Source organism: Athene cunicularia (genome assembly GCF_003259725.1).
Source record: "Athene cunicularia isolate RWA chromosome 2 unlocalized genomic scaffold, athCun1 chr2_part1, whole genome shotgun sequence".
Lineage (NCBI taxonomy): Eukaryota > Metazoa > Chordata > Aves > Strigiformes > Strigidae > Athene > Athene cunicularia.
In genome coordinates this window covers 152,488,565-152,503,057 of record NW_020799095.1, presented here as the reverse complement: position 1 = coordinate 152,503,057, position 14,493 = coordinate 152,488,565, and the positions used below count along the sequence as shown (strand labels likewise).

The 14,493-nt window shown below is 50.5% G+C and overlaps 1 protein-coding gene across 2 annotated transcripts; it reads left to right on the top strand.

Annotated features, from left to right (window-relative positions):
- Window positions 1–503: 503 nt before the first annotated feature.
- On the top strand, window positions 504–12,936 carry TOP1MT (DNA topoisomerase I mitochondrial). Of its 2 annotated transcripts, XM_026842944.1 has the most exons (13): window positions 504–617; window positions 2,703–2,824; window positions 3,606–3,728; window positions 4,221–4,408; window positions 5,176–5,320; window positions 6,200–6,343; window positions 6,856–7,041; window positions 7,661–7,729; window positions 8,814–8,928; window positions 9,126–9,253; window positions 10,018–10,112; window positions 11,034–11,183; window positions 11,591–12,936. In XM_026842944.1, exons 2-13 carry the CDS (start codon window positions 2,759–2,761, stop codon window positions 11,691–11,693), a joined length of 1,512 nt encoding a protein of 503 aa, XP_026698745.1. In that variant the 5' UTR covers window positions 504–617; window positions 2,703–2,758; the 3' UTR covers window positions 11,694–12,936. The 2 variants fall into 2 exon arrangements, with proteins under 2 accessions (XP_026698745.1, XP_026698744.1); XM_026842943.1 differs by lacking the exon at window positions 2,703–2,824.
- The last annotated feature ends 1,557 nt before the right edge of the window (window positions 12,937–14,493 follow it).

Below are 14,493 nucleotides of genomic sequence, written 5' to 3'. Positions count from 1 at the left end.
GTGTATTAAGATCTTATTTGCATTCAAATCATGGATATAAATAATCATGAATTGTGTGTTGCCTGTGTGCATATGCACGTGAACTTCTGAACCTTCTTTTTTTTGGTTGCTCTTTAAAAAAAGGGAGCGGTGAGGGCTGGAGAGTGAAGGGGAGGGTTTATTTCGCTGCTTGCAGCCCCTTCTGTGCAGACTTTGTGGCTCAGCAGTGGAGTCTCTGTGCCTGTGAGTTTGATCCATTCCTTCACTCTTCCCTTGTGCCCCTCCATGTCACCGCACCAAGCGTGTCCCCTTCCTCGGGACACCTTTCCCTGGGTTGCCCTGCGGTCTTCCTTGTTTCAAAGAATGGGGAAACTGAGGCAGCAGCACAGACAACAGGATTTTTATCTGCATTTTGTGGCAACAGTCGCTGCTCATGGAGCGTCTTCCCAGGGTGACCTTGGGGAGAGGGGTTCAGACCCCAGGGTTGGGATGCTCTCATAGGTCCTCGTCCATCTGTCTCAGGTGGGAAGAGGAGAAGAAAGAAGATGGGGTGAAGTGGACCCAACTGGAGCACCGAGGACCCTACTTTGCCCCCGTCTATGAGCCGCTGCCTGACGATGTGCGGTTTTATTACGATGGTATGTCTGCTTTGTGGTGGGACGTGGGGTGTGTGGGGGTATCCTTTGCCTGGCCGAAGAGCTGGTATCTTCTTTTGGGTGGGGGGGAAGTATTGCAGACCACAAATTATTAAAGGGCTTAAACATCCCCTTGGATAAATCCTGAACCCTGAGTTAGAGCTGGGATGTCTTGCACGTGGGTTACTGGGGAGCTAATGAGCCCCCTGCTTCATCCATCCCCGCCCATGAGGAGCACCCTGAGCAGGGTGAGGGCTCCTGTGTGGCTGCCTGCAGCTGGTTTTAGGGTGTTGCAATGCCACCATGTGCAGGGCTGGGATTTGCAGGTCTGCTCCCAGCCTCTCCTGGCTGCAGGACATGCAGTGGTGGGGCCAGACCCTAAGTTTCTCGAGGGGAAGCAATGCGTGCCTGGAATCCTTGCGTTACCTCTTCCGAAGATGGACTGGAGGAACAAAAAGTAATTTACTCATTAAGATGCCTTTAGGGTTTGAGCTTTAAGTCAGCTCGTGCATGGTTTGTCCTCAAAAGCACAACCACGTTTTCCCAGCTTGAGAGCTGCAGTTTGCCTGTTCCATGGCCTCAGTGACTGATGCATCATTTGCCCATCAAGATGTTGCAGGGCTTGGCTGGGCTGCTCCAAGCTCCTGGTCCTGGCTTCTGATGTTGTCCCCAGGGCCACCACCCATCATCTTACAGCAACTCGGTGCATCAGTGAAGGGAGATTGACAGGAGAGGTCCAGGTCTCTGCTGTCCTCCTTGGTTTCCTACTGTACCTGCTGGGCTGTCTCCTCCCTCCTCTCAGCTTCATCCTTGAGCTGTTTTCTGACAGATCAAGGCAAGGAGGCAACAAGAACCTTGGGGCTTGACCAAGTGATGCTGGAGATAGGAGGGAACCGCTGTCCTATGGGGTCTTGGTCTTCCTCAGCCCACTCCGTGGGGCTTCCTATATGTGGCAGGGTTTTTACAGTAGGCAAAAAAAATTGATTTGGGGAAATAAGGTGTCTGTCAAAGCTGTCACCAGAGGGCACTGCTGGGACAACGATGGGGCTGTCGGATAATTCTTTTTTTGGCTCTGTAAGGAAAAGCTCTGGCAGTTGTATATAGTCCTGCGTAGGGTTTAGACATTCTCTGTGGCCTCTGGAGACCCATCTGCATGTTTTGTGCACCAAGGCTGGTGCTTTGGGCTTGGGATCTTGGGTGATGTGGCCTCGTTTGCTAAAAGGTGTCACCATTCCTGGGTGAAAGAGTTGGTTGTGGACAGGCACCAACCCCAGGCAGGAAGGGACCGTGACTGCGCTGGTGTATGTAGGTTGTCATGGGGCTGCTGTAAGGCTGTGACCCACCATGCCCTGCAGCACAGGTAGGGGTCAGGAACCCCAGAAAACAGTGCGGGTAGGATTAAACAATCCACGGGAGCTCTGTGGGGTTCTTTTCCTGCAGCTTGCCTCGGAAAGCTGTTTCAAAGCACTTGGTTTCCTAGGAAGAGCCAAGATGTTCCTTGGATTCATTAGACTTCATTGCTCTAGCCAAAGAGCTCAGGTGAAGACAGAGGTTTTGCCACCTCCAAGAAATGATCCAAGATCCACTGGACAAACACGAGAGGCTCTTGCGTCTGTATCTGTTGCACAAATCTTGGCTTTAGGCTTCCCATGATTGCCCCATCTGTGTGGGAAAGTATTTGAGATAAAACCTCTCCAGGTGGGATTCCGGCTGTGATCATGGTCAGAAAGCAGCCCTCTCCGTGTTGTCCTGTGGAGCCATTAATTTGGGACTTGTCATGGTATGGTGGCTGCTAAAAGTCCCGTGGCTCAGTGACCTTAACATAAATCAGGTTTTCCACTCTCCTGGAAAAGAAAATGAAGTGTGTGGTTGCAGATGGGCTGTGACATCATCCTGGTGTGCCACATGCTCTGGGTACTGATCCACAGGTGAGGCTGTGCCTGGTGCAGGGGGGTGCCAGACTCTTGCCAACGTCTATTCTTAACCCTGGTCGTTGTTTTGGCACTGTGGTGAGCATGGGAACTCGACAAACAACTACCCGGGGTTGTGGGGTTGGGTAACTGATGCTAAAGGTCCCCTCCCTTCCAGGTAAACCCCTGAAGCTGAGCCTGGCAACGGAGGAGATTGCCACCTTCTATGCTAAAATGCTTGATCACGAGTACACAACCAAGGAAATCTTCCAGAACAACTTCTTCAACGACTGGAGGAAGGTACCATCCTGTGAGGGCTTCCTTGCTCTCCACCCTCCACATTAAACACTCAGCATTAAAGCTGTTGTCCCCAGGCAGACCCTAGGCCATAGTGTTGGATGGGGAGGATGAGGACTGTTTTTTGGTGGGTGTTTTTGTGTCCTTTATTTATAAACATATAATTATGAGATTCTAAATTACATGATGATTTTTCTTGCCTCCTGTGAGTTTGGGCTGGGGTTTCCTGTCTGTAACATCCTTGAGGTTGATGCTCGTGCTTCTCTCTGACTCTTAGCGATGCTCCTTAAGAAAGCAGGTGCTGGGTCTTGCAGACAGCTTCACAAATGGGTTGGGGCATGTGTCCCCCCGAAGGATTAACCTCACGCTCCCACAGCACCACCGCTCTCTCCCTAAATAAAAGCAAGACCCCTACTAGGGCAAGTTTGTGCCCCCCACAAATACTTTTGGTGCTGCCTCTGCAGTCCCTGTGGGCTGCTTGCAGGCGTGCCTGGGAACCACTTGCTTCCACAGCAGAGGGTAGAGGTTGCTTCACCCTAGAGTTAGATGAATTTTGCTTGTCTGTGGGTGCAGGCTCGGGTGTCCAGAGGCAGCCTGGCCTCTTGCCATGACAGCTTTCTCCGCCCTTGGGTGGCTAGGATGGCTGGGGGGGCTATCCTGAATTTTCTAAAGAACTGACATGTGGGTCTCCCTGTTCTGTGAAGGAGAGGCATAAGGCAGCAGCCCTGTGCAGAGTCAGTTTTTGTCTCCTGGATTAACCCAGCCCCTCTCATCTCTTCCTCAGGAGATGACCTCAGATGAACAGAAGATAATCAAGGACCTGGACAAGTGTGACTTCAGAGAGATCCACAAGTACTTTGTGGATAAAAGCGAGGCACGGAAAGCACTCTCCAAAGAGGAGAAGCAGGTGAGGACTGTTTCTTGTGATATCTGGGACCGGCTGATATGTTTTGGGACCAGCTTGGGGTATTTTGGCTCCTGCTTGTCTCCTTTCTTGGTGCTATGCCCTTACCTGGGACCCCTTTGGACCTCTTTGGACCAGCTTTGTCTCCACAACCATCACACAGTCTTCATTAAGTTGATCCGCAGATGCTGCGTGTTTCGTGGCTTTGCAGGTACCAGTCATCCTTGGACCATGGTTTGCCCAGAGGATGGAGGACCTTGCTGAGGGGCTGGTGGTGCACGGGTTGTTCCATCAGCATATCATGCTGGGACAGCATCACCATGAGGGTCTGCAAAGTGGGCAGGGATGAGCCGTTTGTTGGGAGTGGGCTTGGACCTGTTCTCACCTCTTCCTCCAGCCCTTTGAGCTCTGCCTTTCCAGCCTTAGGAACGTAGTGATGGGCAGGCATGAGTCTTAGGGTTTTGGTTTCATCCTGTGGGATGGTGCTTGTTTCAGAAACTGAAGGAGGAGGCGGATAAGATCCAGGAGGAATATGGGTACTGCATCCTTGATGGGCACCGGGAGAAGATAGGCAACTTCAAAACTGAGCCGCCAGGGCTTTTCCGTGGCCGTGGTGACCACCCCAAGATGGGCATGCTGAAGAAGAGGATCATGCCTGAGGATGTTGTCATCAACTGCAGCAAGTGAGTTGCCGTGGGAAGAGCTGAACTCATGGGGCTGCTTTTGGGATCGGGGCAAACAGCGCATCTCTGCTGCCTGGAGCTGCCGTGGGGTTTTGTTATCTCCTGCAGTCTCTGCTTTGCTACAGACCTTGAGGTTTGAGCTCACTGGAGCCCTTTTATCACCGGCTGGTCATCTCCAGATGTCTGGTTTGTGTTTAGGTCTGATTTTTAGTTTTTCTGTGGATGTACAATGGCCAGGAAACTGGTCAGCAGCTCCCATCTCTCACTCATGCCCACGCTGTTCACCTGACATCAGCTGCAAACGCTGCAGTGCTCCTATGGCCCCTCTGAAGAAGGGACATCTCTGTATTCCTCCTCTTGTTCTCCTTCCAAATGAGCCGTTTCTCCTCATTTTTGGGGTCCCTCATGCTGGCTAGAAGCATCAGGAAGAGGAATTATCATTCCTGGAGGGAAGAAATACAGTGATTGGGGTAAGAGTGTTTGACCTCCAAGTTACATGAGTGGGATTGGTCTTATGCCACCCATGTGAAGTCTCTGTGGCCTTGATTCAAAAATCCCCCCCAGTCCAGCAAGTTCTCCCATTGTCCCAAGCATCCAAAGGATAAAGAGCTGATCATGTTGCAGAGCAATTTTGGGTGGGCTGTACGTTTTCTGTAAATTGTGCTCTATCTAATGTGTTGACCCTTGTTGGCTTGCTGTGAAGAAGCAGTTGAGCTGCTGAGCAGTTTCTTCACGGTCTGAGGGCTGTAACCCTGCTCTGCCCACAGGGACTCAAAGATCCCTGAGCCACCAGAAGGGCACAAGTGGAAGGAGGTGCGCTTCGACAACACCGTTACCTGGCTGGCCTCGTGGACTGAAAACATCCAGAACACTCTGAAGTACATCATGCTGAACCCCAGCTCCAAGCTGAAGGTTGGAGTGATGCTGCTGTTTAGGCCGAGCTGCTGCCTTTGGGCCCCTGGCTTTTTGCCAGGTGGAAAGATCAGGGGAAAGCAAAGCAGAGATGTGGCACATCAGCAAAAAAGTACTTTCCTCCCCCACCCCCCCCAAAAAAGGGGTGTAAATAAAATTAATTGTTGTGCCATTGAATGGGGAAGGGAAAAGGACAGAGATGGGTATTAAGCATTAAACCTGTTCCAGGGGATGGATTGGCACTGGCAGAGCCATCACTGTGCTGTGCTGGTCGTGTGTGTCCAGGGAAGGCTGTTGAAAGCCAGGCGTGGGCTGAGAGGGCCGGCAGGGACCAGAGTCTGTGGGGTTGAATTAATTTAAACCAGTAAATGGAGGGTGAGGGAGGGGTGGGACCACCATCTGTAGTGCCATAGGAGGGAGGGAGTGAACACTGTGGGGAGCGAAGAGTGATTTAAAGCTACTTCCAGTCCTCAAAGGAGATAAGGAAACTGTGTGAGTTGGGCACGACTGAGCAAGTGCGTTGTGTCAGTCCACGCTGGTGGTGGCCAAGAGGCGGTGGCCATGGCCATGTAGCACTTGACCACTTGATTCCTCACTGGCTGCGTGCTGGCTGCTAGCTGGTGGAGGATGCCTCAGACCATGAGCAGCTCAGACTTGGGCAGAATCCCAGGTCCAGCACAGCCAGGAGAGGGCACAGAAGCCCTAGATGAGCTGTTTCTGCTCTGATTTTTTTTTTTCCCTCTTCATGGATTTTTTTCTCAAGAAAACATGGTTTAAACAGCATTTAGATGCTGGAGGTGTTCTCGGAACAGGGCTTGACTGGTGGGGGTGGAAGGAAGATGGGCCACTGGGTGAAAATGGCTCAGACTCTCTTTCCAGGGGGAGAAGGATTGGCAGAAATATGAGGTAGCCCGGCGTTTAAAGGATGTTGTCCACAAAATCCGTGCTCAGTACCGCATTGACTGGAAGTCCAAGGAGATGAAGAAGCGGCAGAGAGCAGTGGCCCTCTATTTCATTGATAAGGTATCTGCAGCCTCACCCTGGCCACTGGGTCCCCAATCCCTGTTGAGGTTTGGGTTTAGCTTACCTGATCTACCCCAGCCTGTAGTTTTTTTTTGGTTGTACTAGCCAGGGTTGCTCCTCATGAGATCTGGCAATGATCGTGGAGGATGGTGACTCCTACCAGCTGCTGACGCTTGTGTGGGGACACAGCTGTGTGGAGTGCAGGAGCTCTACTGTCCTTCTTGGACTTTACCTGCATGTGTGTATCTGTGTGATGGCAAAGACCCTACTGGGGAGCTGGATAACTTGTGTGTGTGTGGGGGGAGATATTCTGGGGGTTCTTAGAGCACTGCAATAATCTGCTGGAGGCAATCACTGCTTGGTTCCCACCAGAGTCCTTTCAGCCATTCAGTGAGGCACTGTCCTGAGAAAGCTCTTTTTTTCTCCTTGCCCCCGGTGTCCACATCCACTTTAATAACTTGGAAAGGAAAATTGAGGTGGGCTGGGATGGATGACTCTCTATCTCCTTCCAGCTGGCCCTGCGAGCCGGCAATGAGAAGGAGGAAGGGGAGACTGCGGACACGGTTGGCTGCTGCTCCCTGCGTGTGGAGCACATCAGGCTGCACCCTCAACTGGATGGGCAGGAGCACGTGGTGGAATTTGATTTCCTCGGGAAAGACTCGATCCGTTACTACAACAAAGTGTCAGTGGAGAAGATGGTGAGTGGGGTAGAAATGGAGGCAGCGGCCCGTCTCGTGATTTGGTGCTGTGTTAGTTGGGTGGCTCCGTTCATTCACTGGTTGTCAGTCTCAAATCTGCATCTGAAACCTGTTGCAAAGATGCTCCTTGAGCTTTAACACCGTGCTGACAGCACGTGCGTGAGATGCAACAGTGCTGGGGGTTGAAGACACACGTGCTGACCCTGTCTTGGAGAAGGAGGAGGAACTTTTGGGGTAGGGCTTCCAAGGTTGTTCTGTTAACTGCGAGGGAGAAGTCTTCCCTCCTGCTGGAGCATCCTTAGTTGACAGGTGAGCGTTAGGACTTGAGCTCTCCTCACTGATATTTTATGTTTTGCTTTACCCATGGGATAAATGATTTATGGGATAAATTATTTTAATGGTGTTTGTGGGGAAACTGGAGTGCCGGGGATAGCAGAGATCTGGGAAAATGGCCTGTGGCACCGGTGGCATTGAGGTCCCAGAGGCAGCCCTTAAAGTTGAGAAGGTGGGTGGTGTGGTAGGGTGTGTGCTACGAAAGTCTGAATCTGGATGAGGGAGGTGTCTGGGAGCAATTTGCTCCTTGTCCCTGACCCAGGGCCATCCTTTCCTCCTCTTCTAGGTGTTCAAGAACCTGCAGCTCTTCATGAAAAACAAGGACCCGTCAGATGACCTCTTTGACAGGCTCAATGTGAGTTGTCACTTTTGAAACAGCACTGATGGCCCAGAGGGAGCAGGAACAAACCCATGACACCCTTGTCCAGCCTTCAGGCTCCCAGGCTGTGGTGCTGCATCCGTGTCATCCCTTACCCTGGTTTTAACTCCCTCCTCTCCAGAGACACCACTGCAACAGTTTGAACACCCTGTAGGGATGCTGTGATACTCTGTCATCCTCTTTCTGCACTGGTAGCATCTCTGCTTCTCTGGGTGTAGGCTTGGCTACCTGCCTGGACCCATGAGTAACCCATGTCCCTGCTAAGGATGGAGCTTCCTGCTCCTTCCCTCCTCTAACTCATCTGCTTAGGCTTTTTTTTTTTTTTTTTTTTAGCCTGAGAAGGCCTGCCCACGAACATGTTGCTCGAGGCATTGCTGAAGATGTCAAACCTCAGCTGTTTGACGCTTTAGCACTTTGCCTGGGTTCAGCAGAAGCGTGAGAGCCTGCCGGAACACAGGGGCGCTCGAGAGATGTGCAGCAGCCTTCCCTCCTGAGCTACTCCCCTGTAAAAACCTTCTCCCTCCTCTTCCTCAGTATGGGATATGGGGTGCTGCCACACACGCTCCCCCTCTGCCTGCATCCCCTACAAAGCCACTTGCCCCTCTTTCCTCTGAAGAGGCTGCTTCTCTCTGGTTATGTACGATTTATCTGCCATAAGTTTTCTTGGTAAACCTAAGGCTTCCTCCAAACACTGGATGACTCTTCTTAGCATCTTCCATGTCCACTCCAACTGCAGGCTTACGCACTCTGTAAAACAGATATCAGATGTGATACGTGTGAGATGTGGTATTGGGTGCAAAATGGACACAGGCGGGCAGAAATTGTTGACTTCCAGAGAAATGTTTGTGGGTTTAGGTGGAATTTGTGTCACTTTTTGGTAGATGAAGGCCTGACCCGCCAAATAGATCTGCAAGCTACACAAGATTTTTTTTTTTTTTTTTTTAATACCTAATCTGGTTGCTTAGGTAGAAGATGGTCTGAAAACCAACTGATTTATTGTCCTGGCTTCTGCTTGTTCGCTTCCTTACTCCCTCGCTTTGTCCTACCTTCCTTCCTCCAGACATCCATCTTGAACAGACACCTCCAGAGTCTGATGGATGGTTTGAGCGCCAAAGTTTTCAGGACCTACAATGCCTCCATCACCCTGCAGGAGCAGCTCAAGGCACTCACTAACTGTGAGTTACCAACAGGGTTTGTGGTTGTGTGGCCAGTGGGCTCAGCAATGTCCATCGCTGCTTTCCACAACCAGTATTGCTCTCCCCTGAGAAAGGGATGGGACAGGCAAATAACGTCGATGCTGTCGTTCTGGTCTGTTCCCTGCCTTTCCCGCCTTCCAGAAAGGAGACTTAATGCTCTTTCCATTTATTTCCAGCTGAAGACAATGTCGCGGGAAAGCTCCTCTCCTACAACCGAGCTAACCGAGCTGTGGCCATCCTGTGCAATCATCAGAGGTCTACACCGAAAACCTTCGAGAAGTCCATGCAGAACCTCCAGGCCAAGGTGAGACAGACTAAACTGAGAGTCCCCAGACCTGATCTCACCTCTGATCTTTTTTTGGTGGGTGAGGAGAAGGAGGGTGAATAACCTGATGCCTATAGAAATCACATTGATCAAGCATGGCAGGGAAAGAACCAGGAATAGTGTGTTGTTTTGTTTTTGTTTTACTTTTTAAATGGGTGTAGAGACATCAGCAACCCAGAGGTGAAGAGTGATGGGCTAAGATCAAATGCTGGATGGATCACACTTGTCATAGACTTTGTCTTGTTTTTTTTCATCGCTTGGTGACTTCAAACCAAGTTGGGTGCTTTTGTGATGGTACAGCTTTGACGTGGTTGGCGTGAGACCAGGGGAATTGGCTTTCCTGTCTGGCTGCTCGCAGGAGGACAGGCTGAAATTTCATGGGTCTGCTATGGAAATTCCTCAAACGACCATTTTTAATTGTCCCCAGCTTTTGGTCACGTTCTACTGGTGAGCTTGGGACTTTGCAGAGAGCTCCAATGCTGTCATGAGCTGTTCAATCTTGGGCAGTTTCACCAGGTGAACAGAAAAGAGCTGAAAGTGTCTCTGGCATCTGTGCTGTGAGGATCTTTTGCAAGATGCTGAGAGATGCTTGAGCTCAGCAGGTGCTGCAGGGACAAGTTGTTGGGGATGGAGTAGGGCTGGTAAGAAATTGAGGAGTGGTGTGGCAAACGAAAGGGAAAGAGGGAGGCAGCTGAAACAAGGGAGGGCAGGAGCACAAGTTGACTTTGTATTTACCTTCACAGATCGATGCCAAGAAGCAACAGGTGGAGGAAGCCCAGGAAGAGCTGAAAAAAGCCGAAGATGAGTTTGAAGACACAAAAGATGCCAAAGCAGAAGCGTGAGTGACTCTTCCTCACGATCCTTTTTGGCAGAGGGCCTGCAGGTGGGGCTGGTGCAGTCCAACAGCCTACGTGCAGCTCATCAGGGCAGAAATGCCCGTGTTGGGTATTGGGTGCCTCTTGTCCTGTGGCAACCTGGCAGATGGGTGGAGATCTTGTGTATGGTTCCTTGCAACCGTAGGACAGCACAAAGCTCATTTGGGGAGGGGGGGGGGATTTCTTTGGGATAGGGCACACCTTGCCGAATACTGAGACTTCAACCCAAGCTGCTGGATGGAAATTATCCTACAAATGCCTTGGTACAAAGGACGCTTAGCTTGAAGGTGGCTGTGCACAGACTGGCCTTGATGTCTTCCTTGTGGGGTGGATCTTGAGTGATGGATTGTGGCCTGTCTGATCTCTTCTGTGGTCATTGTATGGGATCTGTCCAAAAAATGCTCCCTGTTCCCAGAGCCCAAACGTGACTTAACTGTCCAGAGACAAGAGAAGGCTGAAGAGGAGAAAGAAGGGTTGTATTTTAAGTTTTACTCTGGAGTTTCTTGCACTCCGCTCATGCCTTGCGTCGCTGAGATGCGGAGGAGGCTGTCGGAGATGGTCGCTTCTCATGGAGCCTGGCTTTGAGGAGGAGGTGGTCTCTGCTGGGTGCTGGCTTTTGTACTTGTCCCCACTTTGGTAATAATTCTGTTTTTTAAAGTGTCTTATGAGGTCAATGTACTTGAGAAATGGGTTAGTGGTGAATGGTGTCTTGCACTTTGCCGTTCTGGAGTACTTATAAGGCTCGAGCCTACAGGACTTTGAGTCTAGAGGCTGCTCTGTGCTGAAGCTCATTGACTTCCCATTGTGCTCCCAGACTGTATTTCACCTCTGCTGCTTCTTCCCCTTTAACGTGCTGTCTGTGTTGCTCTTCCTTCTACCCTCAGCAATGTGGAGAAGAAAAAGAAGCTGTTGAAGCGGCTGGAAGAGCAGCTGGCCAAGCTGAACGTCCAGGCCACAGATAAGGAGGAGAACAAGCAGATAGCTCTGGGCACATCCAAGCTGAATTACCTGGACCCCAGGATTAGCATAGCTTGGTAAGTCTTGGGCATGCTACAGGGAAAACGTTCCTTTAGAGACATGCAGATCACCTAGCACTGCCTGGGGAGGGCCATAAACATGTGCCCGAGTCTTTGGAGGAAAGGAATAAACTTTGTTTCTGCCCAGAGAACCTGCCCAAACCCTGGAGGTGTTGGGGGAGGCCAGTAACATCTAAACCTAAGTCTTTCCTTGCTGCAGATAACTGTTTGCAGGATGTTCCTTCTTGGGTTTTTAGAGCAGGAAGGGGGTCACTTTGCATGTCTGTATTGCCAGTGGCCCAAAGTTAACTTTTTAAGGTGCTTGGGGCTAAGGGGTTAGCGTGGGTGAAAGATGCTGTGCCCTGAGCAGAGAGGAGCGCTGTGATGGGCAGCACATCCCCACTGCTCTCCCGCGCTCTGTACAGGTGCAAGAAGTTCGGCGTGCCCATCGAGAAGATCTACAACAAGACACAGAGGGAGAAGTTTGCCTGGGCGATCGACATGGCCGACGAGGACTTTGAATTCTGAGACGATGCTTCTTCTGTTACATCCTGCTCCTTTGGTGCTATGGGAAAGCTTTTTTTTATGTGCTGCTGCAGTCACTGCAGGGGTGGGGCTGGGGGTGTGGGTGTGTGTGTGTCTGATAAAAGCTCTTTTTGCCGCCTTTGTATACCAAGAAAACACCCAGTTTCTAGTTGAAACAGGTATTGCTGACTTGTGACACTCATCCTGACTGCAGTGACTTTGAAGTGAACTTCTAATTCCTCTTCAGAGTTCCCGAGTGCTTTGTATCTTTTCCTCTTCCGGAGTCTAGGAAGAAGATTGAATGAGAGCCTTAATTGTGCTGATTAAACAAGATTAGATCTAATCCCATCTCCTTGATGGAGTGGAGCTGTGCTGCCCTTTACAGACTTTGTGCATTGGCTTTGGGGAAACGCAAGGCAATGGCAGCACCAAAGCAGGGAGCTGCAGTATAAAACCTGGGCTTAGGCCGGGGGTGTGCTGGGAGGAAGGTAAGAAACTCAGGGTTTTACCTGTCAGGGTATTTTGTGCTCTTTTACCTCCAGGAGAGGAGAAAATTGTGCAATTGCACAAACATAATCAAAATGGAAGAAATGTTGTGGGAGGGAGCGGATCACACGGCAGGAGGAGGGAGCAGAGGATGATGCTGGATTAAGGAGCAGGTTTCACACTGAAGGGATGAAATTCACCTTGGCATGAGGTTCTTTAATCACCCCTGTGCGGTTAAACCGTGATCTGAAAGGTGACCTCTCATTTGGGGCTGTATTTATTTTTTTTTTCCCCTTCTCCTACTTACTTCAGTTGGTTCTGGCTCAGCTCACTATCTATAGCAGAAACGAAACCGTCCAGCCCCAGCTTTATCACTGGAAAAGGATGATGCTGGTGGTGGGGCTGGGTCAGACTACGGTGGGCTGTGAGCATGCTGGGGGGGTGGTACCAATCTTGCTGGAGCTGTGCCTGTGTGGGAGGACAGCTTTGCCATCATGCTGCATCCTTGCCAGTCTGCTCCCGCTGGGCATGGAGCAGGCAGGGAGGGGTGCTATAAGCTGTTGCCTAATTTGCTGCTCTTCAGAGGGGGGGGAAAAAAAAGTATCAGTTTGTACCTGGCAAACAGTTAACCTACATACCAGTGAATCTCAGGTGTAAGCAAGCTGTTGCATTGGCAGCAAAGCCTTCTGGCATCTTAGGGTTGATGTTCAGGTCGCTACGGCCCAGAGCTCTCGGTGCTACCCGTGTTGTTCACTTACAGCCACTTGTTCTTGTGTTTATTGCTATTTTGGTTGGAAGTCAGGTACTTGAAATGCATTTCATTAAAACTGGAAGTGATTTTTTTTTTTTTTTTTTATTTTTTTTTTTTTTTTCTGAATATCGGCGACTGGAGGCTTTTTGCTGCTCCATCCAGTATGTGGTTCCGCTGTGAGCGGATGGGCTCAGGTCTGAGCCAGGGCTCAGTCTCTCTAATGGGGTCTGTGTATGCTCAGCTGTCTGCAGGGGATCAGATTTGTTAAGCAATCCTTTGCCTTCGAGCAAGGAGTCTGCTTGCAGATCTCAAAACCCATTTGTGCTTGGTCCCTAAGGGCCTGGATGCAGAACCGAGCCACCAAAATTGAATTGCTGCGTGATAGTGGAGTCATGACAAATGGAAGGGGAAAAGTACAGGTGAAGCCAGTGCTGGTTTATCTCGCAGCCACACAGGGGTGTGCTCTACCACTTGGCTGAGATGTGACAGCTTATGAAACTCTAACTGGACTGTTCCTGCGAGCCCCAAGAGCTCACGTTGGTTTTAATGAGGCAACTGACTCCTAAACTAGGGATCTAAATCAATCTGGTGGCAAATTTGTTTTTCTGGCAAATGTCAACCAGTTATCAGCTGCACAAGCAACAGGCAGGAGCTGCCAAGCATGCCTTGACCCTTGTGTTGGATTCGTACCCGTGAAACAAAGGGAACCAGTTTGGTCCCAGTGGATGGAAATGGTTTTTCTGCCCACCCCCCTGAATGCTTTCTGGCTTTTAATAGAGGTGAAAGTGAATATTTGCCACTAACTCTTCCATCCTAAATAAGGGAGTAATTCTAGCCAAGCTCCTAGTGAAAGAGTGCTCCTGTTTTCCAGTAGCAGCAAAAAGGAGCAAGGTGCAATTGGATGAACACTATTGGTGTTTTCATTGAGCCAAAAGATTTTTTTTTTTTAAGTATTTCCTAGAGGAAAAAAAGTCTCAAGCACCATGTGAGAGAGAGATGCTGCATTAGTAAGCAGTTTGAACAGCTGCTGGGGGAGCAGTGGAAAATCACCCCAGAAAGCAAATCCTACTGCAGCTTTGGGGGGGAAATAAGTTGGTCTTTGGCCTCTTTTTCCATCAGTGCCGTGACCCTCTGATGGGTTAATGGATGGAAAGACTGGGCAACTGCTGTCCCACATGGTCCTTCCCATCCTCACCCTGGTTTTGCTGAGGCAGCGGAACCACCAACTAGGTGTTTGGTGATATTTCATGCTTCCAGGGCTGGGCTTGCCTCACTAGCTCCGCTGTCTCTATTGAAGCATCCTGCTTCTCTCCAAAAGGCCGTGCTTGGAGAAAAGTTGAGGCAGTTCAAGTCCACTCAGAGCTCAGCTACCGAGGCTGGAGGCCTCGTGTTTGCCTCCTGCGCTGCAGCAGATGAGGAGGGCCAGGCTGGCAGACAGGCTCTGTGCAATACTCAAGGACTCGCTGGCCACGCTTGGGATGTCGGGGCTGCAGGGACCTGCCAGTGTCAGCTAAACTGTAATTATTGGCTATTCTACGGGAGATTCAGTGAAGCATCCTTTTCCCC